General features: G+C 46.0%; 1 protein-coding gene across 3 annotated transcripts in view; it reads right to left on the bottom strand.

The window, feature by feature from the left end:
* The window catches only part of fbln5 (fibulin 5), a 142,776-nt gene extending 116,055 nt beyond the window's left edge, over positions 1-26,721 (bottom strand). For all 3 annotated transcript variants that reach the window (XM_072493115.1, XM_072493126.1, XM_072493133.1), the window contains exon 1: positions 26,504-26,721. In XM_072493115.1, coding sequence (XP_072349216.1) covers positions 26,504-26,516 — 13 coding nt within the window. In that variant the 5' untranslated portion in view covers positions 26,517-26,721. The remainder of the gene's footprint in view (positions 1-26,503) is intronic.
* Positions 26,722-27,272: the final 551 nt, after the last annotated feature.

The raw sequence follows: 27,272 nt of genomic DNA, 5'->3' as shown, positions 1-27,272 counted from the left end.
AGGATGGTGGAAGATTTACAGTAGGGACTGGCAGGATGGTGGAAGATTTACAGTAGTGACTGGCAGGATGGTGGAAGATTTACAGCAGTGACTGGCAGGATGGTGGAAGATTTACAGGAGTGACTGGCAGGATGGTGGAAGATTTACAGGAGTGACTGGCAGGATGGTGGAAGATTTACAGCAGTGACTGGCAGGATGGTGGAAGATTTACAGGAGTGACTGGCAGGATGGTGGAAGATTTACAGTAGTGACTGGCAGGATGGTGGAAGATTTACAGTAGTGACTGGCAGGATGGTGGAAGATTTACAGTAGTGACTGGCAGGATGGTGGAAGATTTACAGGAGTGACTGGCAGGATGGTGGAAGATTTACAGTAGTGACTGGAAGAATGGTGGAAGATTTACAGTAGTGACTGGAAGAATGGTGGAAGATTTACAGCAGTGACTGGCAGGATGGTAAAGATTTACAGTAGTGACTGGCAGGATGCTGGAAGATTTACAGTAGTGACTGGCAGGATGGTGGAAGATTTACAGTAGTGACTGGCAGGATGGTGGAAGATTTACAGTAGTGACTGGAAGAATGGTGGAAGATTTACAGTAGTGACTGGCAGGATGGTGGAAGATTTACAGTAGTGACTGGCAGAATGGTGGAAGATTTACAGTAGTGACTGGCAGGATGGTGGAAGATTTACAGTAGTGACTGGCAGGATGCTGGAAGATTTACAGTAGTGACTGGCAGGATGGTGGAAGATTTACAGTAGTGACTGGAAGAATGGTGGAAGATTTACAGTAGTGACTGGCAGGATGGTGGAAGATTTACAGTAGTGACTGGCAGGATGCTGGAAGATTTACAGTAGTGACTGGCAGGATGGTGGAAGATTTACAGTAGTGACTGGCAGGATGGTGGAAGATTTACAGTAGTGACTGGCAGGATGGTGGAAGATTTACAGTAGTGACTGGCAGGATGGTGGCAGATTTACAGTAGTGACTGGAAGAATGGTGGCAGATTTACAGTAGTGACTGGCAGGATGGTGGAAGATTTACAGTAGTGACTGGCAGGATGGTGGAAGATTTACAGCAGTGACTGGCAGGTTGGTGGAAGATTTACAGTAGTGACCGGCAGGATGGTGGAAGATTTACAGTAGTGACTGGCAGGATGGTGGAAGATTTACAGTAGTGACTGGCAGGTTGGCGGAAGATTTACAGTAGTGACTGGCAGGATGGTGGAAGATTTACAGCAGTGACTGGCAGGTTGGCGGAAGATTTACAGCAGTGACTGGCAGGATGGCGGAAGATTTACAGTAGTGACTGGCAGGATGGTGGAAGATTTACAGTAGTGACTGGCAGGATGGTGGAAGATTTACAGTAGTGACTGGCAGGATGGTGGAAGATTTACAGTAGTGACTGGCAGGATGGTGGAAGATTTACAGTAGTGACTGGCAGGATGGTGGAAGATTTACAGTAGTGACTGGCAGGATGGTGGAAGATTTACAGAAGTGACTGGCAGGATGGTGGAAGATTTACAGTAGTAACTGGCAGGATGGTGGAAGATTTACAGTAGTGACTGGCAGGATGGTGGAAGATTTACAGTAGTAACTGGCAGGGTAGTGGAAGATTTACAGTAGTGACTGGCAGGATGGTGGAAGATTTACAGTAGTGACTGGCAGGATGGTGGAAGATTTACAGCAGTGACTGGCAGGATGGTGGAAGATTTACAGCAGTGACCGGCAGGATGGTGGAAGATTTACAGTAGTGACTGGCAGGATAGTGGAAGATTTACAGTAGTGACTGGCAGGATGGTGGAAGATTTACAGTAGTGACTGGCAGGGTAGTGGAAGATTTACAGTAGTGACTGGCAGGATGGTGGAAGATTTACAGCAGTGACTGGCAGGGTAGTGGAAGATTTACAGCAGTGACTGGCAGGATGGTGGAAGAGTTACATTGGTGACTGGCAGGATGGTGGAAGATTTACAGCAGTGACTGGCAGGGTAGTGGAAGATTTACAGTAGTGACCGGCAGGATGGTGGAAGATTTACAGTAGTGACTGGCAGGGTAGTGGAAGATTTACAGTAGTGACTGGCAGGATGGTGGAAGATTTACAGTAGTGACTGGCAGGATGGTGGAAGAGTTACAGTAGTGACTGGCAGGGTAGTGGAAGATTTACAGTAGTGACTGGCAGGGTAGTGGAAGATTTACAGTAGTGACCGGCAGGATGGTGGAAGATTTACAGTAGTGACTGGCAGGATCGTGGAAGATTTACAGTAGTGACCAGCAGGATGGTGGAAGAGTTACATTGGTGACTGGCAGGATGGTGGAAGATTTACAGCAGTGACTGGCAGGATGGTGGAAGATTTACAGCAGTGACTGGCAGGATGGTGGAAGATTTACAGTAGTGACTGGCAGGATGGTGGAAGATTTACAGTAGTGACTGGCAGGATGGTGGAAGATTTACAGTAGTGACTGGCAGGTTGGCGGAAGATTTACAGTAGCGACTGGCAGGATGGTGGAAGATTTACAGTAGTGACTGGCAGGATGGTGGAAGATTTACAGTAGTGACTGGCAGAATGCTGGAAGATTTACAGTAGTGACTGGCAGGATGGTGGAAGATTTACAGTAGTGACTGGCAGGATGGTGGAAGATTTACAGTAGTGACTGGCAGGATGGTGGAAGATTTACAGTAGTGACTGGCAGGTTGGCGGAAGATTTACAGTAGTGACTGGCAGGATGGTGGAAGATTTACAGTAGTGACTGGCAGGATGGTGGAAGATTTACAGTAGTGACTGGCAGGATGGTGGAAGATTTACAGCAGTGACTGGCAGGTTGGCGGAAGATTTACAGTAGTGACTGGCAGGATGGTGGAAGATTTACAGCAGTGACTGGCAGAGTAGTGGAAGATTTACAGTAGTGACTGGCAGGATGGTGGAAGATTTACAGTAGTGACTGGCAGGATGGTGGAAGATTTACAGTAGTGATTGGCAGGATGCTGGAAGATTTACAGTAGTGACTGGCAGGATGGTGGAAGATTTACAGCAGTGACTGGCAGGATGGTGGAAGATTTACAGTAGTGACTGGCAGAATGGTGGAAGATTTACAGTAGTGACTGGCAGGTTGGCGGAAGATTTACAGTAGTGACTGGCAGGATGGTGGAAGATTTACAGTAGTGACTGGCAGGATGGTGGAAGATTTACAGTAGTGACTGGCAGGATGGTGGAAGATTTACAGCAGTGACTGGCAGGATGGTGGAAGATTTACTGTAGTGACTGGCAGGATGGTGGAAGATTTACTGTAGTGACTGGCAGGATGGTGGAAGATTAACAGTAGTGACTGGCAGGATGGTGGAAGATTTACAGTAGTGACTGGCAGGATGGTGGAAGATTTACAGTAGTGACTGGCAGGTTGGCGGAAGATTTACAGTAGTGACTGGCAGGATGGTGGAAGATTTACAGCAGTGACTGGCAGGATGGTGGAAGATTTACAGTAGTGACTGGCAGGATGGTGGAAGATTTACAGCAGTGACTGGCAGGATGGTGGAAGATTTACAGTAGTGACTGGAAGAATGGTGGAAGATTTACAGTAGTGACTGGCAGGGTAGTGGAAGATTTACAGTAGTGACTGGCAGAATGGTGGAAGATTTACAGCAGTGACTGGCAGGGTAGTGGAAGATTTACAGTAGTGACTGGCAGAATGGTGGAAGATTTACAGTAGTGACTGGCAGGGTAGTGGAAGATTTACAGTAGTGACTGGCAGGATGGTGGAAGATTTACAGTAGTGACTGGAAGAATGGTGGAAGATTTACAGCAGTGACTGGCAGGATGGTGGAAGATTTACAGTAGTGACTGGCAGGATGGTGGAAGATTTACAGTAGTGACTGGCAGAATGGTGGAAGATTTACAGCAGTGACTGGCGGGATAGTGGAAGATTTACAGTAGTGACTGGCAGGGTAGTGGAAGATTTACAGCAGTGACTGGCAGGATGGTGGAAGATTTACAGTAGTGACTGGCAGGTTGGCGGAAGATTTACAGTAGTGACTGGCAGAATGGTGGAAGATTTACAGTAGTGACTGGCAGGATGGTGGAAGATTTACAGTAGTGACTGGCAGGGTAGTGGAAGATTTACAGTAGTGACTGGCAGGATGGTGGAAGATTTACAGTAGTGACTGGCAGGATGGTGGAAGATTTACAGTAGTGACTGGCAGGGTAGTGGAAGATTTACAGTAGTGACCGGCAGGATGGTGGAAGATTTACAGTAGTGACTGGCAGGGTAGTGGAAGATTTACAGTAGTGACTGGCAGGATGGTGGAAGATTTACAGTAGTGACTGGCAGGTTGGCGGAAGATTTACAGTAGTGACTGGCAGGATGCTGGAAGATTTACAGTAGTGACTGGCAGGATGGTGGAAGATTTACAGTAGTGACTGGCAGAATGGTGGAAGATTTACAGTAGTGACTGGCAGGATGGTGGAAGATTTACAGTAGTGACTGGCAGAATGGTGGAAGATTTACAGTAGTGACTGGCAGGGTAGTGGAAGATTTACAGTAGTGACTGGCAGGATGATGGAAGATTTACAGTAGTGACTGGCAGGATGGTGGAAGATTTACAGTAGTGACTGGCAGGGTAGTGGAAGATTTACAGTAGTGACCGGCAGGATGGTGGAAGATTTACAGTAGTGACTGGCAGGGTAGTGGAAGATTTACAGTAGTGACTGGCAGGATGGTGGAAGATTTACAGTAGTGACTGGCAGGTTGGCGGAAGATTTACAGTAGTGACTGGCAGGATGCTGGAAGATTTACAGTAGTGACTGGCAGGATGGTGGAAGATTTACAGTAGTGACTGGCAGAATGGTGGAAGATTTACAGTAGTGACTGGCAGGATGGTGGAAGATTTACAGTAGTGACTGGCAGAATGGTGGAAGATTTACAGTAGTGACTGGCAGGGTAGTGGAAGATTTACAGTAGTGACTGGCAGGATGGTGGAAGATTTACAGTAGTGACTGGCAGAATGGTGGAAGATTTACAGTAGTGACTGGAAGAATGGTGGAAGATTTACAGCAGTGACTGGCAGGGTAGTGGAAGATTTACAGTAGTGACTGGCAGGTTGGCGGAAGATTTACAGTAGTGACTGGCAGGATGGTGGAAGATTTACAGTAGTGACCGGCAGGATGGTGGAAGATTTACAGTAGTGACCAGCAGGATAGTGGAAGATTTACAGTAGTGACTGGCAGGATGGTGGAAGATTTACAGCAGTGACTGGCAGGATGGTGGAAGATTTACAGCAGTGACTGGCAGGATGGTGGAAGATTTACAGTAGTGACCGGCAGGATGGTGGAAGATTTACAGTAGTGACCAGCAGGATAGTGGAAGATTTACAGTAGTGACTGGCAGGATGGTGGAAGATTTACAGCAGTGACCGGAAGAATGGTGGAAGATTTACAGTAGTGACCGGCAGGATGGTGGAAGATTTACAGTAGTGACTGGCAGGATGGTGGAAGATTTACAGTAGTGACTGGCAGGATGGTGGAAGATTTACAGCAGTGACTGGCAGGATGGTGGAAGCTTTACAGTAGTGACTGGCAGGTTGGCGGAAGATTTACAGTAGTGACTGGCAGAATGGTGGAAGATTTACAGTAGTGACTGGCAGGATGGTGGAAGATTTACAGTAGTGACTGGCAGGGTAGTGGAAGATTTACAGTAGTGACTGGCAGGATGGTGGAAGATTTACAGTAGTGACTGGCAGGATGGTGGAAGATTTACAGTAGTGACTGGCAGGGTAGTGGAAGATTTACAGTAGTGACCGGCAGGATGGTGGAAGATTTACAGTAGTGACTGGCAGGGTAGTGGAAGATTTACAGTAGTGACTGGCAGGATGGTGGAAGATTTACAGTAGTGACTGGCAGGTTGGCGGAAGATTTACAGTAGTGACTGGCAGGATGCTGGAAGATTTACAGTAGTGACTGGCAGGATGGTGGAAGATTTACAGTAGTGACTGGCAGAATGGTGGAAGATTTACAGTAGTGACTGGCAGGATGGTGGAAGATTTACAGTAGTGACTGGCAGAATGGTGGAAGATTTACAGTAGTGACTGGCAGGGTAGTGGAAGATTTACAGTAGTGACTGGCAGGATGGTGGAAGATTTACAGTAGTGACTGGCAGGATGGTGGAAGATTTACAGTAGTGACTGGCAGGGTAGTGGAAGATTTACAGTAGTGACCGGCAGGATGGTGGAAGATTTACAGTAGTGACTGGCAGGGTAGTGGAAGATTTACAGTAGTGACTGGCAGGATGGTGGAAGATTTACAGTAGTGACTGGCAGGTTGGCGGAAGATTTACAGTAGTGACTGGCAGGATGCTGGAAGATTTACAGTAGTGACTGGCAGGATGGTGGAAGATTTACAGTAGTGACTGGCAGAATGGTGGAAGATTTACAGTAGTGACTGGCAGGATGGTGGAAGATTTACAGTAGTGACTGGCAGAATGGTGGAAGATTTACAGTAGTGACTGGCAGGGTAGTGGAAGATTTACAGCAGTGACTGGCAGGATGGTGGAAGATTTACAGTAGTGACTGGCAGGGTAGTGGAAGATTTACAGCAGTGACTGGCAGGATGGTGGAAGATTTACAGTAGTGACTGGCAGGATGGTGGAAGATTTACAGTAGTGACTGGAAGAATGGTGGAAGATTTACAGTAGTGACTGGCAGGGTAGTGGAAGATTTACAGTAGTGACTGGCAGGTTGGCGGAACATTTACAGTAGTGACTGGCAGGATGGTGGAAGATTTACAGTAGTGACTGGCAGGATGGTGGAAGATTTACAGTAGTGACTGGCAGAATGCTGGAAGATTTACAGTAGTGACTGGCAGGATGGTGGAAGATTTACAGTAGTGACTGGCAGGATGGTGGAAGATTTACAGTAGTGACTGGCAGGATGGTGGAAGATTTACAGTAGTGACTGGCAGGTTGGCGGAAGATTTACAGTAGTGACTGGCAGGATGGTGGAAGATTTACAGTAGTGACTGGCAGGATGGTGGAAGATTTACAGTAGTGACTGGCAGGATGGTGGAAGATTTACAGCAGTGACTGGCAGGTTGGCGGAAGATTTACAGTAGTGACTGGCAGGATGGTGGAAGATTTACAGCAGTGACTGGCAGAGTAGTGGAAGATTTACAGTAGTGACTGGCAGGATGGTGGAAGATTTACAGTAGTGACTGGCAGGATGGTGGAAGATTTACAGTAGTGATTGGCAGGATGCTGGAAGATTTACAGTAGTGACTGGCAGGATGGTGGAAGATTTACAGCAGTGACTGGCAGGATGGTGGAAGATTTACAGTAGTGACTGGCAGAATGGTGGAAGATTTACAGTAGTGACTGGCAGGTTGGCGGAAGATTTACAGTAGTGACTGGCAGGATGGTGGAAGATTTACAGTAGTGACTGGCAGGATGGTGGAAGATTTACAGTAGTGACTGGCAGGATGGTGGAAGATTTACAGCAGTGACTGGCAGGATGGTGGAAGATTTACTGTAGTGACTGGCAGGATGGTGGAAGATTTACTGTAGTGACTGGCAGGATGGTGGAAGATTAACAGTAGTGACTGGCAGGATGGTGGAAGATTTACAGTAGTGACTGGCAGGATGGTGGAAGATTTACAGTAGTGACTGGCAGGTTGGCGGAAGATTTACAGTAGTGACTGGCAGGATGGTGGAAGATTTACAGCAGTGACTGGCAGGATGGTGGAAGATTTACAGTAGTGACTGGCAGGATGGTGGAAGATTTACAGCAGTGACTGGCAGGATGGTGGAAGATTTACAGTAGTGACTGGAAGAATGGTGGAAGATTTACAGTAGTGACTGGCAGGGTAGTGGAAGATTTACAGTAGTGACTGGCAGAATGGTGGAAGATTTACAGCAGTGACTGGCAGGGTAGTGGAAGATTTACAGTAGTGACTGGCAGAATGGTGGAAGATTTACAGTAGTGACTGGCAGGGTAGTGGAAGATTTACAGTAGTGACTGGCAGGATGGTGGAAGATTTACAGTAGTGACTGGAAGAATGGTGGAAGATTTACAGCAGTGACTGGCAGGATGGTGGAAGATTTACAGTAGTGACTGGCAGGATGGTGGAAGATTTACAGTAGTGACTGGCAGAATGGTGGAAGATTTACAGCAGTGACTGGCGGGATAGTGGAAGATTTACAGTAGTGACTGGCAGGGTAGTGGAAGATTTACAGCAGTGACTGGCAGGATGGTGGAAGATTTACAGTAGTGACTGGCAGGTTGGCGGAAGATTTACAGTAGTGACTGGCAGAATGGTGGAAGATTTACAGTAGTGACTGGCAGGATGGTGGAAGATTTACAGTAGTGACTGGCAGGGTAGTGGAAGATTTACAGTAGTGACTGGCAGGATGGTGGAAGATTTACAGTAGTGACTGGCAGGATGGTGGAAGATTTACAGTAGTGACTGGCAGGGTAGTGGAAGATTTACAGTAGTGACCGGCAGGATGGTGGAAGATTTACAGTAGTGACTGGCAGGGTAGTGGAAGATTTACAGTAGTGACTGGCAGGATGGTGGAAGATTTACAGTAGTGACTGGCAGGTTGGCGGAAGATTTACAGTAGTGACTGGCAGGATGCTGGAAGATTTACAGTAGTGACTGGCAGGATGGTGGAAGATTTACAGTAGTGACTGGCAGAATGGTGGAAGATTTACAGTAGTGACTGGCAGGATGGTGGAAGATTTACAGTAGTGACTGGCAGAATGGTGGAAGATTTACAGTAGTGACTGGCAGGGTAGTGGAAGATTTACAGTAGTGACTGGCAGGATGATGGAAGATTTACAGTAGTGACTGGCAGGATGGTGGAAGATTTACAGTAGTGACTGGCAGGGTAGTGGAAGATTTACAGTAGTGACCGGCAGGATGGTGGAAGATTTACAGTAGTGACTGGCAGGGTAGTGGAAGATTTACAGTAGTGACTGGCAGGATGGTGGAAGATTTACAGTAGTGACTGGCAGGTTGGCGGAAGATTTACAGTAGTGACTGGCAGGATGCTGGAAGATTTACAGTAGTGACTGGCAGGATGGTGGAAGATTTACAGTAGTGACTGGCAGAATGGTGGAAGATTTACAGTAGTGACTGGCAGGATGGTGGAAGATTTACAGTAGTGACTGGCAGAATGGTGGAAGATTTACAGTAGTGACTGGCAGGGTAGTGGAAGATTTACAGTAGTGACTGGCAGGATGGTGGAAGATTTACAGTAGTGACTGGCAGAATGGTGGAAGATTTACAGTAGTGACTGGAAGAATGGTGGAAGATTTACAGCAGTGACTGGCAGGGTAGTGGAAGATTTACAGTAGTGACTGGCAGGTTGGCGGAAGATTTACAGTAGTGACTGGCAGGATGGTGGAAGATTTACAGTAGTGACCGGCAGGATGGTGGAAGATTTACAGTAGTGACCAGCAGGATAGTGGAAGATTTACAGTAGTGACTGGCAGGATGGTGGAAGATTTACAGCAGTGACTGGCAGGATGGTGGAAGATTTACAGCAGTGACTGGCAGGATGGTGGAAGATTTACAGTAGTGACCGGCAGGATGGTGGAAGATTTACAGTAGTGACCAGCAGGATAGTGGAAGATTTACAGTAGTGACTGGCAGGATGGTGGAAGATTTACAGCAGTGACCGGAAGAATGGTGGAAGATTTACAGTAGTGACCGGCAGGATGGTGGAAGATTTACAGTAGTGACTGGCAGGATGGTGGAAGATTTACAGTAGTGACTGGCAGGATGGTGGAAGATTTACAGCAGTGACTGGCAGGATGGTGGAAGCTTTACAGTAGTGACTGGCAGGTTGGCGGAAGATTTACAGTAGTGACTGGCAGAATGGTGGAAGATTTACAGTAGTGACTGGCAGGATGGTGGAAGATTTACAGTAGTGACTGGCAGGGTAGTGGAAGATTTACAGTAGTGACTGGCAGGATGGTGGAAGATTTACAGTAGTGACTGGCAGGATGGTGGAAGATTTACAGTAGTGACTGGCAGGGTAGTGGAAGATTTACAGTAGTGACCGGCAGGATGGTGGAAGATTTACAGTAGTGACTGGCAGGGTAGTGGAAGATTTACAGTAGTGACTGGCAGGATGGTGGAAGATTTACAGTAGTGACTGGCAGGTTGGCGGAAGATTTACAGTAGTGACTGGCAGGATGCTGGAAGATTTACAGTAGTGACTGGCAGGATGGTGGAAGATTTACAGTAGTGACTGGCAGAATGGTGGAAGATTTACAGTAGTGACTGGCAGGATGGTGGAAGATTTACAGTAGTGACTGGCAGAATGGTGGAAGATTTACAGTAGTGACTGGCAGGGTAGTGGAAGATTTACAGTAGTGACTGGCAGGATGGTGGAAGATTTACAGTAGTGACTGGCAGGATGGTGGAAGATTTACAGTAGTGACTGGCAGGGTAGTGGAAGATTTACAGTAGTGACCGGCAGGATGGTGGAAGATTTACAGTAGTGACTGGCAGGGTAGTGGAAGATTTACAGTAGTGACTGGCAGGATGGTGGAAGATTTACAGTAGTGACTGGCAGGTTGGCGGAAGATTTACAGTAGTGACTGGCAGGATGCTGGAAGATTTACAGTAGTGACTGGCAGGATGGTGGAAGATTTACAGTAGTGACTGGCAGAATGGTGGAAGATTTACAGTAGTGACTGGCAGGATGGTGGAAGATTTACAGTAGTGACTGGCAGAATGGTGGAAGATTTACAGTAGTGACTGGCAGGGTAGTGGAAGATTTACAGCAGTGACTGGCAGGATGGTGGAAGATTTACAGTAGTGACTGGCAGGGTAGTGGAAGATTTACAGCAGTGACTGGCAGGATGGTGGAAGATTTACAGTAGTGACTGGCAGGATGGTGGAAGATTTACAGTAGTGACTGGAAGAATGGTGGAAGATTTACAGTAGTGACTGGCAGGGTAGTGGAAGATTTACAGTAGTGACTGGCAGGTTGGCGGAACATTTACAGTAGTGACTGGCAGGATGGTGGAAGATTTACAGTAGTGACCGGCAGGATGGTGGAAGATTTACAGTAGTGACCAGCAGGATAGTGGAAGATTTACAGTAGTGACTGGCAGGATGGTGGAAGATTTACAGCAGTGACTGGCAGGATGGTGGAAGATTTACAGTAGTGACTGGCAGGATGGTGGAAGATTTACAGTAGTGACCGGCAGGATGGTGGAAGATTTACAGTAGTGACCAGCAGGATAGTGGAAGATTTACAGTAGTGACTGGCAGGATGGTGGAAGATTTACAGTAGTGACTGGCAGGATGGTGGAAGATTTACAGTAGTGACTGGCAGGATGGTGGAAGATTTACAGCAGTGACTGGCAGGATGGTGGAAGATTTACAGCAGTGACTGGCAGGATGGTGGAAGATTTACAGTAGTGACCGGCAGGATGGTGGAAGATTTACAGCAGTGACTGGCAGGGTAGTGGAAGATTTACAGTAGTGACTGGCAGAATGGTGGAAGATTTACAGTAGTGACTGGCAGGGTAGTGGAAGATTTACAGTAGTGACTGGCAGGATGGTGGAAGATTTACAGTAGTGACTGGAAGAATGGTGGAAGATTTACAGTAGTGACTGGCAGGGTAGTGGAAGATGTACAGTAGTGACTGGCAGGTTGGCGGAAGATTTACAGTAGTGACTGGCAGGTTGGCGGAAGATTTACAGTAGTGACTGGCAGGATGGTGGAAGATTTACAGTAGTGACTGGCGGGATGGTGGAAGATTTACAGTAGTGACTGGCAGGATGGTGGAAGATTTACAGTAGTGACTGGCAGGATGGTGGAAGATTTACAGTAGTGACTGGCAGGATGGTGGAAGATTTACAGTAGGGACTAGCAGGATGGTGGAAGATTTACAGTAGTGACTGGCAGGATGGTGGAAGATTTACAGTAGTGACTGGCAGGATGGTGGAAGATTTACAGTAGTGACTGGCAGGTTGGCGGAAGATTTACAGTAGTGACTGGCAGGATGGTGGAAGATTTACAGTAGTGACTGGCAGGATGGTGGAAGATTTACAGTAGTGACTGGAAGAATGGTGGAAGATTTACAGTAGTGACTGGCAGGATGGTGGGAGATTTACAGTAGTGACTGGCAGGATGGTGGAAGATTTACAGTAGTGACTGGCAGGGTAGTGGAAGATTTACAGTAGTGACTGGCAGGATGGTGGAAGATTTACAGTAGTGACTGGCAGGATGTTGGAAGATTTACAGTAGTGACTGGCAGGATGGTGGAAGATTTACAGTCGTGACTGGCAGGGTAGTGGAAGATTTACAGTAGTGACTGGCAGGATGGTGGAAGATTTACAGTAGTGACTGGCAGGATAGTGGAAGATTTACAGTAGTGACTGGCAGGATGTTGGAAGATTTACAGTAGTGACTGGCAGGATGGTGGAACATTTACAGTAGTGACTGGCAGGATGGTGGAAGATTTACAGTCGTGACTGGCAGGGTAGTGGAAGATTTACAGTAGTGACTGGCAGGATGGTGGAAGATTTACAGTAGTGACTGGCAGGATAGTGGAAGATTTACAGTAGTGACTGGCAGGATGTTGGAAGATTTACAGTAGTGACTGGCAGGATGGTGGAAGATTTACAGTAGTGACTGGCAGGATGGTGGAAGATTTACAGTAGTGACCGGCAGGATGGTGGAAGATTTACAGTAGTGACTGGCAGGATGGTGGAAGATTTACAGTAGTGACTGGCAGGGTAGTGGAAGATTTACAGTAGTGACTGGCAGGATGGTGGAAGATTTACAGTAGTGACTGGCAGGATGTTGGAAGATTTACAGTAGTGACTGGCAGGATGGTGGAAGATTTACAGTCGTGACTGGCAGGGTAGTGGAAGATTTACAGTAGTGACTGGCAGGATGGTGGAAGATTTACAGTAGTGACTGGAAGAATAGTGGAAGATTAACAGTAGTGACTGGCAGGATGGTGGAAGATTTACAGTAGTGACTGGCAGGATGGTGGAAGATTTACAGCAGTGACTGGCAGGATGGTGGAAGATTTACAGTAGTGACTGGCAGGATGGTGGAAGATGTACGGTAGTGACTGGCAGGATGGTGGAAGATTTACAGTAGTGACTGGCAGGATGGTGGAAGATTTACAGTAGTGACTGGCAGGTTGGCGGAAGATTTACAGTAGTGACTGGCAGGATGGTGGGAGATGTACTGTAGTGCTGGCATGATGGTGGCATATTTACAGTAGTGACTGGCAGGATGGTGGAAGATTGACAGTAGTGACTGGCAGGATGGTGGAAGATTGACTTTCGTGACTGGTGGGATGGTGCAATATTTACCACAATCCTGCCAGTCACTGCTGTAAATATTCAACCATCTTGCCAGTCACGACTGTAAATTGTCCACCATCCTGCCAGTCACGATTGTAAATAGTGCACCATCGCACCGATTACGACTGTCAATCACTACTTTAAATCATCCACCATCCCGTCTGTCACTGTTGTAAATATTGCACCATCCTCCCAATAACTACTGTAAATATTGCAGTAGAGACCGGCAGGATGGTGGAAGATTTACAGTAGTGACTGGCAGGATGGTGGAAGATTTACAGTAGTGACTGGCAGGATGTTGGAAGATTTACAGTCGTGACTGGCAGGATGGTGGAAGATTTACAGTCGTGACTGGCAGGATGGTGGAAGATTTACAGTAGTGACTGGCAGGATGGTGGAAGATTTACAGTAGTGACTGGCAGGATGGTGGAAGATTTACAGTAGTGACTGGCAGGATGGTGGAAGATTTACAGTAGTGACTGGCAGGATGATGGAAGATTTACAGTAGTGACTGGCAGGATGGTGGAAGATTTACAGTAGTGACCGGCAGGATGGTGGAATATTTACAGTAGTGACTGGCAGGATGGTGGAATATTTACAGTAGTGACTGGCAGGATGGTGGAAGATTTATAGTAGTGCCTGGCAGGATGGTGGAAGATTTACAGTAGTAACAGACATGTTGTTGGAAGATTTACAGTAGGGACTGGCAGGATGGTGCAATATTTATCTTGTAGCTGGCAGGATGGTGGAAGATTTACAGTAGTGACTGGCAGGATGTTGGAAGATTTACAGTAGTGAGATGCAGGATGGTGCAATATTTATCTTGTAGCTGGCAGGATGGTGGAAGATTTACAGTAGTGACTGGCAGGATGGTGGAAGAATTACAGTAGTGACTGGCGGGATGGTTGAAGATTTACAGTAGTGACTGGCAGGATGGTGGAAGATTTACAGTAGTGACTGGCAGGATGGTGGAAGAGTTACAGTAGTGACTGGCGGGATGGTTGAAGATTTACAGTAGTGACTGGCAGGATGGTGGAAGATTTACAGTAGTGACTGGCAGGATGGTGGAAGATTTACAGTAGTGACTGGCAGGATGGTGGAAGATTTACAGTAGTGACTGGCAGGATGGTGGAAGATTTACAGTAGTGACTGGCAGGATGGTGGAAGATTTACAGTAGTGACTGGCAGGATGGTGGAAGATTTACAGTAGTGACTGGCAGGATGGTGGAAGATTTACAGTAGTGACTGGCAGGATGTTGGAAGATTTACAGTAGTGACTGGCAGGATGGTGGAAGATTTACAGTAGTGACTGGCAGGATGGTGGAAGATTTACAGTAGTGACTGGCAGGGTAGTGGAAGATTTACAGTAGTGACTGGCAGGATAGTGGAAGATTTACAGTAGTGACCGGCGGGATGGTTGAAGATTTACAGTAGTGACTGGCAGGATGGTGGAAGATTTACAGTAGTGACTGGCGGGATAGTGGAAGATTTACAGTAGTGACCAGCAGGATGCTGGAAGATTTACAGTAGTGACTGGCAGGATGGTGCAATATTTATCTAGTAGCTGGCAGGATGGTTGAAGATTTACAGTAGTGACTGGCGGGATAGTGGAAGATTTACAGTAGTGACTGGCGGGATAGTGGAAGATTTACAGCAGTGACTGGCAGGATGGTGGAAGATTTACAGTAGTGACTGGCAGGATGGTGGAAGATTTACAGTAGTGACTGGCAGGATGGTGGAAGATTTACAGTAGTGACTGGCAGGATGGTGGAAGATTTACAGTAGTGACTGGCGGGATAGTGGAAGATTTACAGTAGTGACTGGCGGGATAGTGGAAGATTTACAGTAGTGACTGGCAGGATGGTGGAAGATTTACAGTAGTGACTGGCAGGATGGTGGAAGATTTACAGTAGTGACTGGCAGGATGGTGGAAGATTTACAGTAGTGACTGGCGGGATAGTGGAAGATTTACAGTAGTGACCAGCAGGATGCTGGAAGATTTACAGTAGTGACTGGCAGGATGGTGGAAGATTTACAGTCGTGACTGGCAGGATGGTGGAAGATTTACAGTCGTGACTGGCAGGATGGTGGAAGATTTACAGTAGTGACTGGCAGGATGGTGGAAGATTTACAGTAGTGACTGGCAGGATGGTGGAAGATTTACAGTAGTGACTGGCAGGATGGTGGAAGATTTACAGTAGTGACTGGCAGGATGATGGAAGATTTACAGTAGTGACTGGCAGGATGGTGGAAGATTTACAGTAGTGACCGGCAGGATGGTGGAATATTTACAGTAGTGACTGGCAGGATGGTGGAATATTTACAGTAGTGACTGGCAGGATGGTGGAAGATTTATAGTAGTGCCTGGCAGGATGGTGGAAGATTTACAGTAGTAACAGACATGTTGTTGGAAGATTTACAGTAGGGACTGGCAGGATGGTGCAATATTTATCTTGTAGCTGGCAGGATGGTGGAAGATTTACAGTAGTGACTGGCAGGGTGTTGGAAGATTTACAGTAGTGACTGGCAGGATGGTGGAAGATTTACAGTAGTGACTGGCAGGATGGTGGAAGATTTACAGTAGTGAGATGCAGGATGGTGCAATATTTATCTTGTAGCTGGCAGGATGGTGGAAGATTTACAGTAGTGACTGGCAGGATGGTGGAAGAATTACAGTAGTGACTGGCGGGATGGTTGAAGATTTACAGTAGTGACTGGCAGGATGGTGGAAGATTTACAGTAGTGACTGGCAGGATGGTGGAAGAGTTACAGTAGTGACTGGCGGGATGGTTGAAGATTTACAGTAGTGACTGGCAGGATGGTGGAAGATTTACAGTAGTGACTGGCAGGATGGTGGAAGATTTACAGTAGTGACTGGCAGGATGGTGGAAGATTTACAGTAGTGACTGGCAGGATGGTGGAAGATTTACAGTAGTGACTGGCAGGATGTTGGAAGATTTACAGTAGTGAGATGCAGGATGGTGCAATATTTATCTTGTAGCTGGCAGGATGGTGGAAGATTTACAGTAGTGACTGGCAGGATGGTGGAAGATTTACAGTAGTGACTGGCAGGATGGTGGAAGATTTACAGTAGTGACTGGCAGGATGGTGGAAGATTTACAGTAGTGACTGGCAGGATGGTGGAAGATTTACAGTAGTGACTGGCAGGATGTTGGAAGATTTACAGTAGTGACTGGCAGGATGGTGGAAGATTTACAGTAGTGACTGGCAGGATGGTGGAAGATTTACAGTAGTGACTGGCAGGGTAGTGGAAGATTTACAGTAGTGACTGGCAGGATAGTGGAAGATTTACAGTAGTGACCGGCGGGATGGTTGAAGATTTACAGTAGTGACTGGCAGGATGGTGGAAGATTTACAGTAGTGACTGGCGGGATAGTGGAAGATTTACAGTAGTGACCAGCAGGATGCTGGAAGATTTACAGTAGTGACTGGCAGGATGGTGGAAGATTTACAGTCGTGACTGGCAGGATAGTGCAATATTTATCTAGTAGCTGGCAGGATGGTGGAAGATTTACAGTAGGGACTGGCAGGTGGTGGAATATTTACTGTAGTGATTGGAAGAATGGTGGAAGATTTACAGCAGTGACTGTTGTTTGGTGGAATATTTACAGTAGTGACTGGCAGGATGGTGGAATATTAGAACATTAGAACATTACAGCGCAGTACAGGCCCTTCAGCCCGCGATTTTGCGCCAACCTGTGAAACCAATCTGAAGCCCATCTACACTATTCCATTATCATCCATATGTTTATCCAATAACCATTTAAATACCCTTAATGTTGGCGAGTCCACTACTGTTGCAGGCAGGGCATTCCACGCCCCTACTACTCTCTGAGTAAAGAACCTACCTCTGGCATCTGTCCTATATCTAACTCCCCTCAATTTAAAGCTATGTCCCCTCATGCTAGCCATCACCATCCGAGGAAAAAGGCTCTCACTGTCCACCCTATCTAATTCTCTGATCATCTTGTATGCCTCTATTAAGTCACCTCTTAACCTTCTTCTCTCTAACGAAAACAGCCTCAAGTCCCTCAGCCTTTCCTCATAAGATCATCCCTCCATACCAGGCAACGTCCTGGTAAATCTCCTCTGCACCCTTTCCAATGCTTCCACATCCTTCCTATAACCCGGTGACCAGAACTGCACGCAATACTCCAAATGCGACCGCACCAGAGTTTTGTACAGCTGCGACATGACCTCATGGGTCCGAAACTCAATCCCTCTACCAATAAAAGCTAACAGACCGTACGCCTTCTTAACAGCCCTATCAACCTGGGTTTCAGGGATCTATGTACATGGACACCGAGATCTCTCTGCTCATCCACACTACCAAGAATCTTACTATTGGCCCAGTACTCTGTATTCCTGTTACTCCTTTCAAAATGAATCACCTCACATTTTTCTGCATTAAACTCCATTTGCCACTTCTCAGCCCAGCTCTGCAGCTTATCTATGTCCCTCTGTAACCTGCAACATACTTCCGCACTGTCCACAACTCCACCGACTTTAGTGTCATCTGCAAATTTACTCACCCATCCTTCTACGCCCTCCTCCAGGGTCATTTATAAAAATAACAAACAGCAATGGCCCCAAAACAGAACATTGTGGTACACCACTAGTAACCGAACTCCAGGCTGAACATTTCCCATCAATCACCACCCTCTGTCTTCTTACAGCTAGACAATTTCTGATCCAAACCACTAAATTACCCTCAATGCATTAGCCTACCGTGGGGAACCTTATCAAACGCATTACTGAAATCCAGAGACACCACATCAACTGCTTTATCCTCGTCCACCTGTTTGGTCACCTTCTCAAAGAACTCAATAAGGTTTGTGAGGCACGACCTACCCTTCACAAAACCGTGTTGACTATCCCCAATCAAATTTTTCCTTTCTAGATGATTCTAAATCTTATCTCATAATCCTTTCCAAGACTTTGCCCACAACAGAGGTAAGGCTCACTGGTCTATCGTTACCGGGGTTGTCTCTACTCCCCTTCTTGAACAAGGGGACAAGATTTGCTATCCTCCAGTCTTCTGGCACTATTCCTGTAGACAATGACAACATAAAGATCAAAGCCAAAGGCTCTGCAATCTTCTCCCTAGTTTCACAGAGAATCCTAGGATAAATCCCATCCAGCCCAGGGGACCTATCTATTTTCACACTTTCCAGAATTGCTAACACCTCCTCCTTATGAACCTCAATCCCATCTAGTCTGATAGCCTGAATCTCAGTATTCTCCTCGACAACATTGTCTGTTTCCTGTGTGAATACTGACGAAAAATATTCATTTAGCACCTCTCCTATCTCCTCGGACTCCACGCACAACTTCCCACTACTATCCTTAGATAGTAGATAGCTCTACTCTTACCCTAGTCATTCTTTTATTGCTGACATATCTATAGGGTTTTCCTTGATCCTACCTGCCAAGGACTTCTCATGTCCCCTCCTGGCTCTTCTTAGCTCTCTCTTTAGGTCCTTCCCGGCTAACTTGTAATTCTCAAGCGCCCTAACTGAACCTTCACATCTCATCTTTACATATTCATAAGATCATCTTCCTATTGACAAGTGATTCAACTACTTTCGTAAACCACGGTTCCCTCGCTCGACCACTTCTTCCTGCCTGACAGGTACATACTTCTCAAGGACACGCAGTAGCTGTTCCTTGAACAAGCTCCACATTTCAATTGTGCCCATCCCCTGCAGTTTCCTTCCCCATCCTATGCATCCTAAGTCTTGCCTTATCGCATCATAATTGCCTTTCCCCCAGCTGTAACTTTTGCCCTGCAGTATATACCTATCCCTTTCCATCACTAAAATAAACGTAACAGAATTGTGGACACTATCACCAAAGTGCTCACTATACCTCCAAATCTAACACCTGGCCTGGTTCATTACTCAGTACCAAATCCAATGTGGCCTCGCCTCTTGTTGGCCTATCTACATTCTGTGTCAGGAAACCCTCCTGCACACATTAGACAAATACTGAACCATCTAAAGTACTCGAACTATAGCGTTTCCAGTCAATATTTGAAAAGTTAAAGGCCCCCATGACAACTACCCTGTTACTTTTGCTCCTATCCAGAATCATCTTTGCAATCCTTTCCTCTACATCTCTGGAACTTTTCGGAGGCCTATAGAAAACTCCCAACAGGGCGACCTCTCCTTTCCGGTTTCTAATCTCAGCCCATACAACCTCAGTAGATGAGTCCTCATCAAATATCCTTTCTGCCACAGTAATACTGTCCTTGACTAACAATGCCACACCTCCCCCTCTTTTACCACCTTCCCTGAGCTTACTGAAACATCTAAACCACGGATCCTGCACACAACCATTCCTGTCCCTGCTCTATCCATGTCTCCAAAATGGCCACAACATCGAAGTCCCAGGTACCAACCCATGCTGCAAGTTCAACCACCTTATTCCGGATGCTACTGACGTTGAATTAGACACACTTCAAACCACCTTCCTGCCTGCCGGTACACTCTTGCGACCTTGAAACCTTACTCATGACCTCACTACTCTCAACCTCCTGTACACTGGAGCTACAATTCAGGTTCCCATCCCGCTACTGAATTAGTTTAAACCCTCCCGAAGAGCATTAGCAAATGTCCCCCCAGGATATTGGTACCCCTCTGGTTCAGGTGTAGACCATCCCGTTTGTAGAGGTCCCACCTACCCCAGAATGAGCCCCAGTTATCCAGGTATCTGAATCCCTCCCTCCTGCACCATCCCTGTAGCCACATGTTCAACTGTTCTCTCTCCCTATTCCTCGTCTTGCCAGCACGAGACACGGGTAACAACCCAGAGATAATAACTCTGTTTGTTCTAGCTCTAAGGTTCCACCCTAGCTCCCTGAATACCTGCCTTACAACCCCATCCCTTTTCCTACCTATGTCGTTGGTGCCTATGTGGACCACAACTTGGGGCTGCTCCCCCTCCCCGTTAAGGATCCCGAAAACACGATCCGAGACATCACGGACCCTGGCACCTGGGAGGCAACACACCAACCGTGAGTCTCTCTCGTTCCCACAAAATCTCCTATCTGTCCCCCTAACTATGGAGTCTCCAATGACTAATGCTCTACTCCTCTCCCCCTCTTCCCTTCTGAGCAGCAGGGACAGACTCTGTGCCAGAGACCTGTACCCCATGGCTTACCCTCCCACCAGTATCCAAATCGGTATACTTAGTTACTAAGGGAAATGACCACAGGGGATCCCTGTACTGACTGCTTCCTCCCAGCCCCTCTCACCATCACCCATCTATCTTCATTCTTCGGAGTAACTACATCCCTGAAGCTTCTATCTATGACCACCTCTGCCACCCGAATGATCCGAAGTTCATCCAGCTCCAGCTTCAGTTCCCTAACGCGATTTTGAGGAGCTGGAGATGGGTGCACTTCCAACAGGGGTAATCAGCAGGGACACTGACGGTGTCCCTCACCTCATACATTCTGCAGGAGGACCATTGCACTGCCTTCCCTACCATCCCCTCTAGATAACTTGCGGATACAACAAGAAAAAGAAAGAAAGAAAGAGCTTACCTGATATTCACTCAACCCCTTAGGTTTGAGGTGGTGGCTCCTTTCCCGCGCTTTTAAATCTCCGGCTCCTCTTCCGCTTTTAAATCCCATATTTACAGTAGTGACTGGCAGGATGGTGGAAGATTTACTGTAGTGACTGGCATGATGGTGGAATATTTACAGTAGTGACTGGCACAATGGTGGAATATTTACATTTGTGACTGGCACAATGGCGGAAGATGTACAGTAGTGACTGGCAGCATGGTGGAAGATTTACAGTAATGATAGGCAGGATGGTGGAAGTTTTACAGTAGTGACTGGCAGGATGTTGGAAAATTTACAGGAGTGACTGGCAGGATTGTGCAATATTTATCTAGAAACTGGCAGGGTGGTGGAAGATTTACAGTAGTGACTGGCAGGATGGTGGAAGATGTGCAGTAGTGACCTGCAGGATGGTGCAATATTTACAGTAGTGACTGGAGGAATGGTGTAAAATTTGAGTGGTGACTGGCCAGATGATGGAAGATTTACAGTAGTTGGCTGTGGTATAGTTGGTATTTCTCTCACCCTCCACCAACCTACTTCCTCCTCACTCCTCCCCCCACAACCCGTGTACTGAGGGAGGGCTGCACTGTCCTTCTGGAATGAGATGTTAAACTGAAACCCCCTCTCGGGTGGACATTAAAGATCCCATAGCGCTATTCCAAAGACAAGCAAGGGGCATCTCCCCAGAATATTGGCCAATATCTACCTCTCAACCAAACATCACCAAAATAATTATCTGTTCATTATCTCATTGCTGTTTGTGTGGTATTGCAATGTGCACTTTGATAGGCGCACATCCTACATTGCAACAGGGGCTGCTCTTCAGTAGTTTCATTTGGCTTGGGGTAACAACATGAAAGTTGCTGTGTAAATGCGGGTCTTTTTTTCTTTAAACTTATTATTCAAATATGTTGAACCAAGTTTAGTTCACCGTAACTAGTGAGTGTACCGAGAAAGATAATGGATACCAGGGAACAGTTGAACTTCCCCCTGATACATTTCTTACCTCCAAATACCTCAAGGATGCCACCCTGCATTTCACCTCTTCCTCACAATGGAGATACAGGTCGGTAAGAGAAGACCGAACATTGAAAACAAAGCAGACTTGCAAGACCTAATTATTCCAATGTATCCCTGGCAAGAATCATGCTGTCCACACACCATCCTATCCTACTCCACGTTCCTTTCACCCATCACTCCTACATTGTCTCCCGGCTCTTCAGTGTCTCCAATTTATAATTCTCACCTTCACGTTCAAATCCCTTCATGAGCATATTTCCCTCCCTCTATCTCTCTAATTTCCTCCAGCCCTACAACTTTTCCTGGAACTCTGCATTACACCAGTTCAGGCCCATTGCTCTGCCATTGGTATATTGACATATTTTTGATTGTCTAGGCCTCGTACCCCAGTATGCACTCCCTGAGCCTCTCTCGATCTATTTCTCTGTTCCTGTAATAGTTCCATAAAATCCACAACTTTGACCAAACGTTGATCTTCCTTCCTAATATTTTTATCAATGGTTTTGTGAGTCTATTTGCATCTGATTATGCCTCGAAAGAGCACCGTGGGATATTTTTCTACATTAAAGGCACGCTATAATGGAAGCCTAGCATCCTGGCAGCACCCGTGCCAGCCTGACAGTGGCACTTCACCCTGGCAGTGCCAGGGTGGCACCCAGGTGGCACTGCCAGAGTTCCCAGGTGGCAGTGCCAAGATGCCCAGGTGGCATCAGCAGTGCCAGTGAACCACCCTTCCCAGAGTCCAATCACCCAGGGACCGCTGATCGCCTCTGGGAGACCCCTCCACAAGTGCAGTTCCATCTGGTTCACGTTTGTGGAGATCACTGCTAAACAGCAGCCAGCCAGGGTCTCCCAGACGAGGAGTTTTGATCCTGGGCACTGGGATGGCTAACAATCTCTTGAATATGCAAATCTGGATCCCTCCCATTTAGTGCTGGATCCAAATTATGACGCCTCGCAGGATCCCTTTAGATCTCACGAGGCGTAACAAGCTGGGTAAATCTCACTAGAGGCCTCTCACTAGATTTACGCCCGTGTTGCATCCCGAGTTGGGCATGCGCGGCTGCCAGACTGTACCCAATATCATTACAACAGAAACAGTTCAAAAAGGTTCACTCGACTGATCCCCGGGATGAAGAGGTTTTCTTATAAGTAAAGATTGGGTCTTCTTTAGTAGCGTGAAGAGAAAGCGATTGGTTAAACAAATGTAGGTTCCTTCCAGTCAGAAACAGGGGAATTTATAACGGGGAACAAAGAAATGACTGACCAACTAAATACGTATTTTGATTCTGTCTTCACAACGGAGGACGCAAATAACATGAAATGCTATGGAACGCAGGGTTTAGTGAGAGGGAGGAACTGAAGGAAATAAGTATTAGTAGGGAAATGGTTTTGGGAAATTGATGGGATTGAAGGCCGATCAATCCCCAAGGCCTGATAATTTACACCCCAGAATACTTTAGGAAGTGGCCCTAGAAATAGTGGTGCATTGGTGGTTTCCTTCCAAGATTCTATAGACTTTGGAACAGCTCTTACAGATTGGACGGTAGCTAACGTAACTCCACTATTTAAAAAGGGAGGTAGAGAGAAAACAGGGAATTATGGACCAGTCAGCCCGATGTCAATAGAGGGGGAAATGCTAGAATCCAATATAAAAGATTTGATAGCAGCGCACTTGGAAAACAGTGGCAGTATCGGACAAAATCAACATGAATTTACGAAAAGAAAATCATGCTGACAGATCTACTGGAATTCTTTGAGGATGTAACTGGTGGAGTTGATGAGGAGGAACCAGTGGATGTAGCTTATTTGGACATTCAGAAGGCTTTTGACAAAGTTGCACAGAAGAGATTAGGGTATGAATTTAAAGCACATGAGATTAGGGTTAGTGTATTGAGATGGATAGGAAACTGGTTGACAGACAAGAAACAAAGAGTAGGAATAAACGGGTCTTTTTCCAAATGGCTGGCAGTGACTAGTGTGATACCGCAGGGATTAGTGCTAGGATCCCAGCTATTCACAATATATATTAATGATTTAGATGAGGGAACTAAATGTATATCTCCATATTTGCAGATGATACAAAGCTGGGTGGGAGGGTGAGCTGTGAGGAGGATGCAGAGATGCTTCAGTGTGATTTAGACAAGTTGTGTTAGTGGGCAAATGTATGGCAAGATGGAGTATAATATGGATAAATGTGAGGTTATCTACTTTGGTATCTGAATGGCTATAGATGGAGTTGGGGGAATGTGCAACGAGACCTGGGTGTCCTTGAACACCAGTTGCTGAAAGTAAGCATGCAGGTTCAGCAGCAGTAAAGAAGGCAAATGGTAAGTTGGCCTTTTAAGTGAGAGGATTTGAGTACAGGAGCAGGGCTGCCTTGCTGCAATTATACAGGGTCTTAGTGAGGCCATACCTGGAAATATTATGTGCAGTTTTAGACCCCTTATCTGAGGAAGGACGTTCTTGCTACAGGGGAAATGCAGTGAAGGTTTACCATCCTAGATGGCGGGACTTACATATGAGGAGAGACTGAGTCGGTTAGGATTATATTTGCTGGAGTTTAAAAGAATGCGGGGGGACGGCGGAATCTCATACAACCTATAAAATTCTAACAGGACTGGACAGGGTAGACGCAGGGAGGATATTCCCCATGGAGGGGGGAGTCCAGAACCATGGGTAACAGTCTAAGGTTACGGGGTAAACAATTTAGGACAGGGATGAGGAGAAAGATCTTCACCCAGAGAGTGGTGAGCCTTTGGATTTGCTACCACAGACAGCAGTTGTGCCCAGAATGTTGTATGTTTTCAACAAGGAGATAGATATAGCTCTTGGGGTCAAAGGATATGGACGGTGGAAATAGGTTACTGAGTTGGATGATGAGCCATGAACATAATGAATGACGGAGCAGAATCGAATGGCCAAATGGCTTCCTCTTGCTTCTATTTTCTCTGTTTCTATATAAACCATGCCTATATCGCTGCCAATATTGATTGATGAGTCTGACAATACAATCCCTGCTGTAACATGGTATTATTGACGACTCTCCTTTCAGTCAGTAATCTGAGACATATGTACATGTAAGTGGGGAGGGGAGTTGCCTTGTTCAACATGACTGCCACTTTGACAGCTTGCAAGATCATTGGAGATCACAGAGATTAGTTACAAATGGTCATTAAAAAAACTGGAGTTGTCGAATATTCAGATAATTGGACCTCCAGTGGAATAGTTCCACGCCTCATTAAACCCAGAGATAGCGCCAAAAGACTTGAAAACAAATAGTGTTCCAATTCTTACGAACTGCCAGAAGTGTGATCCTGGGAATTATAAGCAGGCTTACTCAAGGCGGAAAGACAGAACAAACGAGAACAATTTGAAATGAATGACGGCAGCAATTGCAAGCTAACACCAGATATAAGAAAGGCAGGTCAAACTGCACAAACCCATTGGAATTGTTGCAATATGTCACAGAATGACAACCTCTGCTCCATTCCCCATCAGTGGTTGATTTGGAAAATCTCAAGTTAGTAGAAGGTGCACTTCTTTGTGTGGAGTCACTCCCCACATAGCTGAGCAATTCTAGGACTCGTTATGTTCTCAAAGCATTCTGTGATTGTATTTTGCAGGGTCCAAGCACTCACAAATTGGTTCTGGGGAAACCCTTGACCTAGTTCATCCCAACCTCCTGGTTTAATAAAGAAGCACTTAGATAGGTTAGAGCTATGGGTCACTAAACGCTATTTGTTCATTAATAATGTGTAACCGAACACTCTTCTGTAGAACTGATCCTGATACTGTGTTCCAAAGAATTCATATTAGACTCGAAACGTTAACTGTTTCTCTCTCCACCGATGCTGTCAGACCTGATGAGTACTTTGAGCATTTCCTGCTCTGACTCGATGTTATATTTGGTCGCACATTATTTTCAGCGCTTTCTGTTTTTATTTCAGATCTCCAGCCCCTGCAGCACTTTATGTTTATGACAACATTTGATGCTTGTTTGACAACTTAAAACCCACTTACGCAAATAGACATTTTATCATTCAAAAAAATGTCAAAACTCAAAGGCCAAAATATATGAAGCTGGTTAAAAATGTTAACTAACAATTTCAAAAATGTCAGGCCATCTGCTGGAGTATACAAGAAATGAGGATTATGGCCTGTTTTTGAGAAGGATTTTGTGACAGGGAGTGTCTATATCGGAAGCTTCTGCTGGAAATAATGTTTTGGCTCGCTAATTGTGAAGCTACCTTCTCAAGGGCAATTAGAAATGGGCAATAAATACTGGCCTAGCCAGTGAAGCTCACATCCCTTTAATGAATAAAAAAAAAAACTTGTGAATCAGTTTAATCAGTATCTGATCATATTCTGATCATCGAGATTAAAGCATAACCTATGAATTTGATCTAGGTCAATCAATTATCATTTCATCACACCCTTGTTTTACATGTATTCTCCAGTAATCTTCGATGCACCAGGCTACTTTACAGAGAAAATCACACTTAATATTTTCCAATAATAATGGATAATGAGTTGTTCTCATTTATTGCAAAAGTCACAGATTGAACTTACCTGATAATTTCATTCAAGAGTTTTGTATCCCTGAAAAGTAGAATTAAAAATCCAAGGAACAGATTTTCGGCAGAACTGCTTGTATTTTCCCTTTCCTCTCCAGTAAACTCCTCTGAGATTTACGTGGCCATTGGATTTTAATGTGTGAAAAGCCGATAGTCCTTTCCTCCACACAGTTTTTTTCCCCCCCCCCTTATCTCGGAGATGCTCGTTGCGAAGTGAGCAGCACCTGGTTCCGTTCGAATGACCCCCCCCCCCCCCCCCCCCCACTTCTAAATCAGCGTTAAACCCAGTTGGACAAAGAATGCTAAAAATGAACACTTCACTCTGGAAGTACGCTTAAAAACGCAAATGGGAGCCTGTGAGTTTATGACAGCTGGTTTAAATTACAGAGCACCAACTGGCGTGCGTTCCCACAACCAGCTTGTGGATCTTGGCAGTTTAGGGCTCTATACTTCGTCTTCTTGGAAAGTTAGAGACCTTCAGCATGTTTAAACTGCAAAACCTGATAAGTCATTGCTCATGGGATCTGAATTTGTATTGAATTAAAATGATTCTGGAAAAGTGCCAACATACTCTGATGTTTGCGATGAAATCATCACCAATTTAAACAGGATATACGGAACATTTGTGCAATTTGTTTCCTTCAAATGCGTGGTAGTCCGAGGGAACATTAATGCAGCTTTTACAGGCGGTGGGTGCAGAGGAGGGGACACATGTTAGCGGCTACCCATTGCATTGCAGAGAGAGATCCAGTTCACATGTTGGG

The sequence above is a fragment of the Scyliorhinus torazame genome, chromosome 2 (assembly GCF_047496885.1).
Source record: "Scyliorhinus torazame isolate Kashiwa2021f chromosome 2, sScyTor2.1, whole genome shotgun sequence".
Lineage (NCBI taxonomy): Eukaryota > Metazoa > Chordata > Chondrichthyes > Carcharhiniformes > Scyliorhinidae > Scyliorhinus > Scyliorhinus torazame.
The sequence above is the reverse complement of the archived record's forward strand: the minus strand, read 5'-3'. Positions and strand labels throughout refer to the sequence as shown.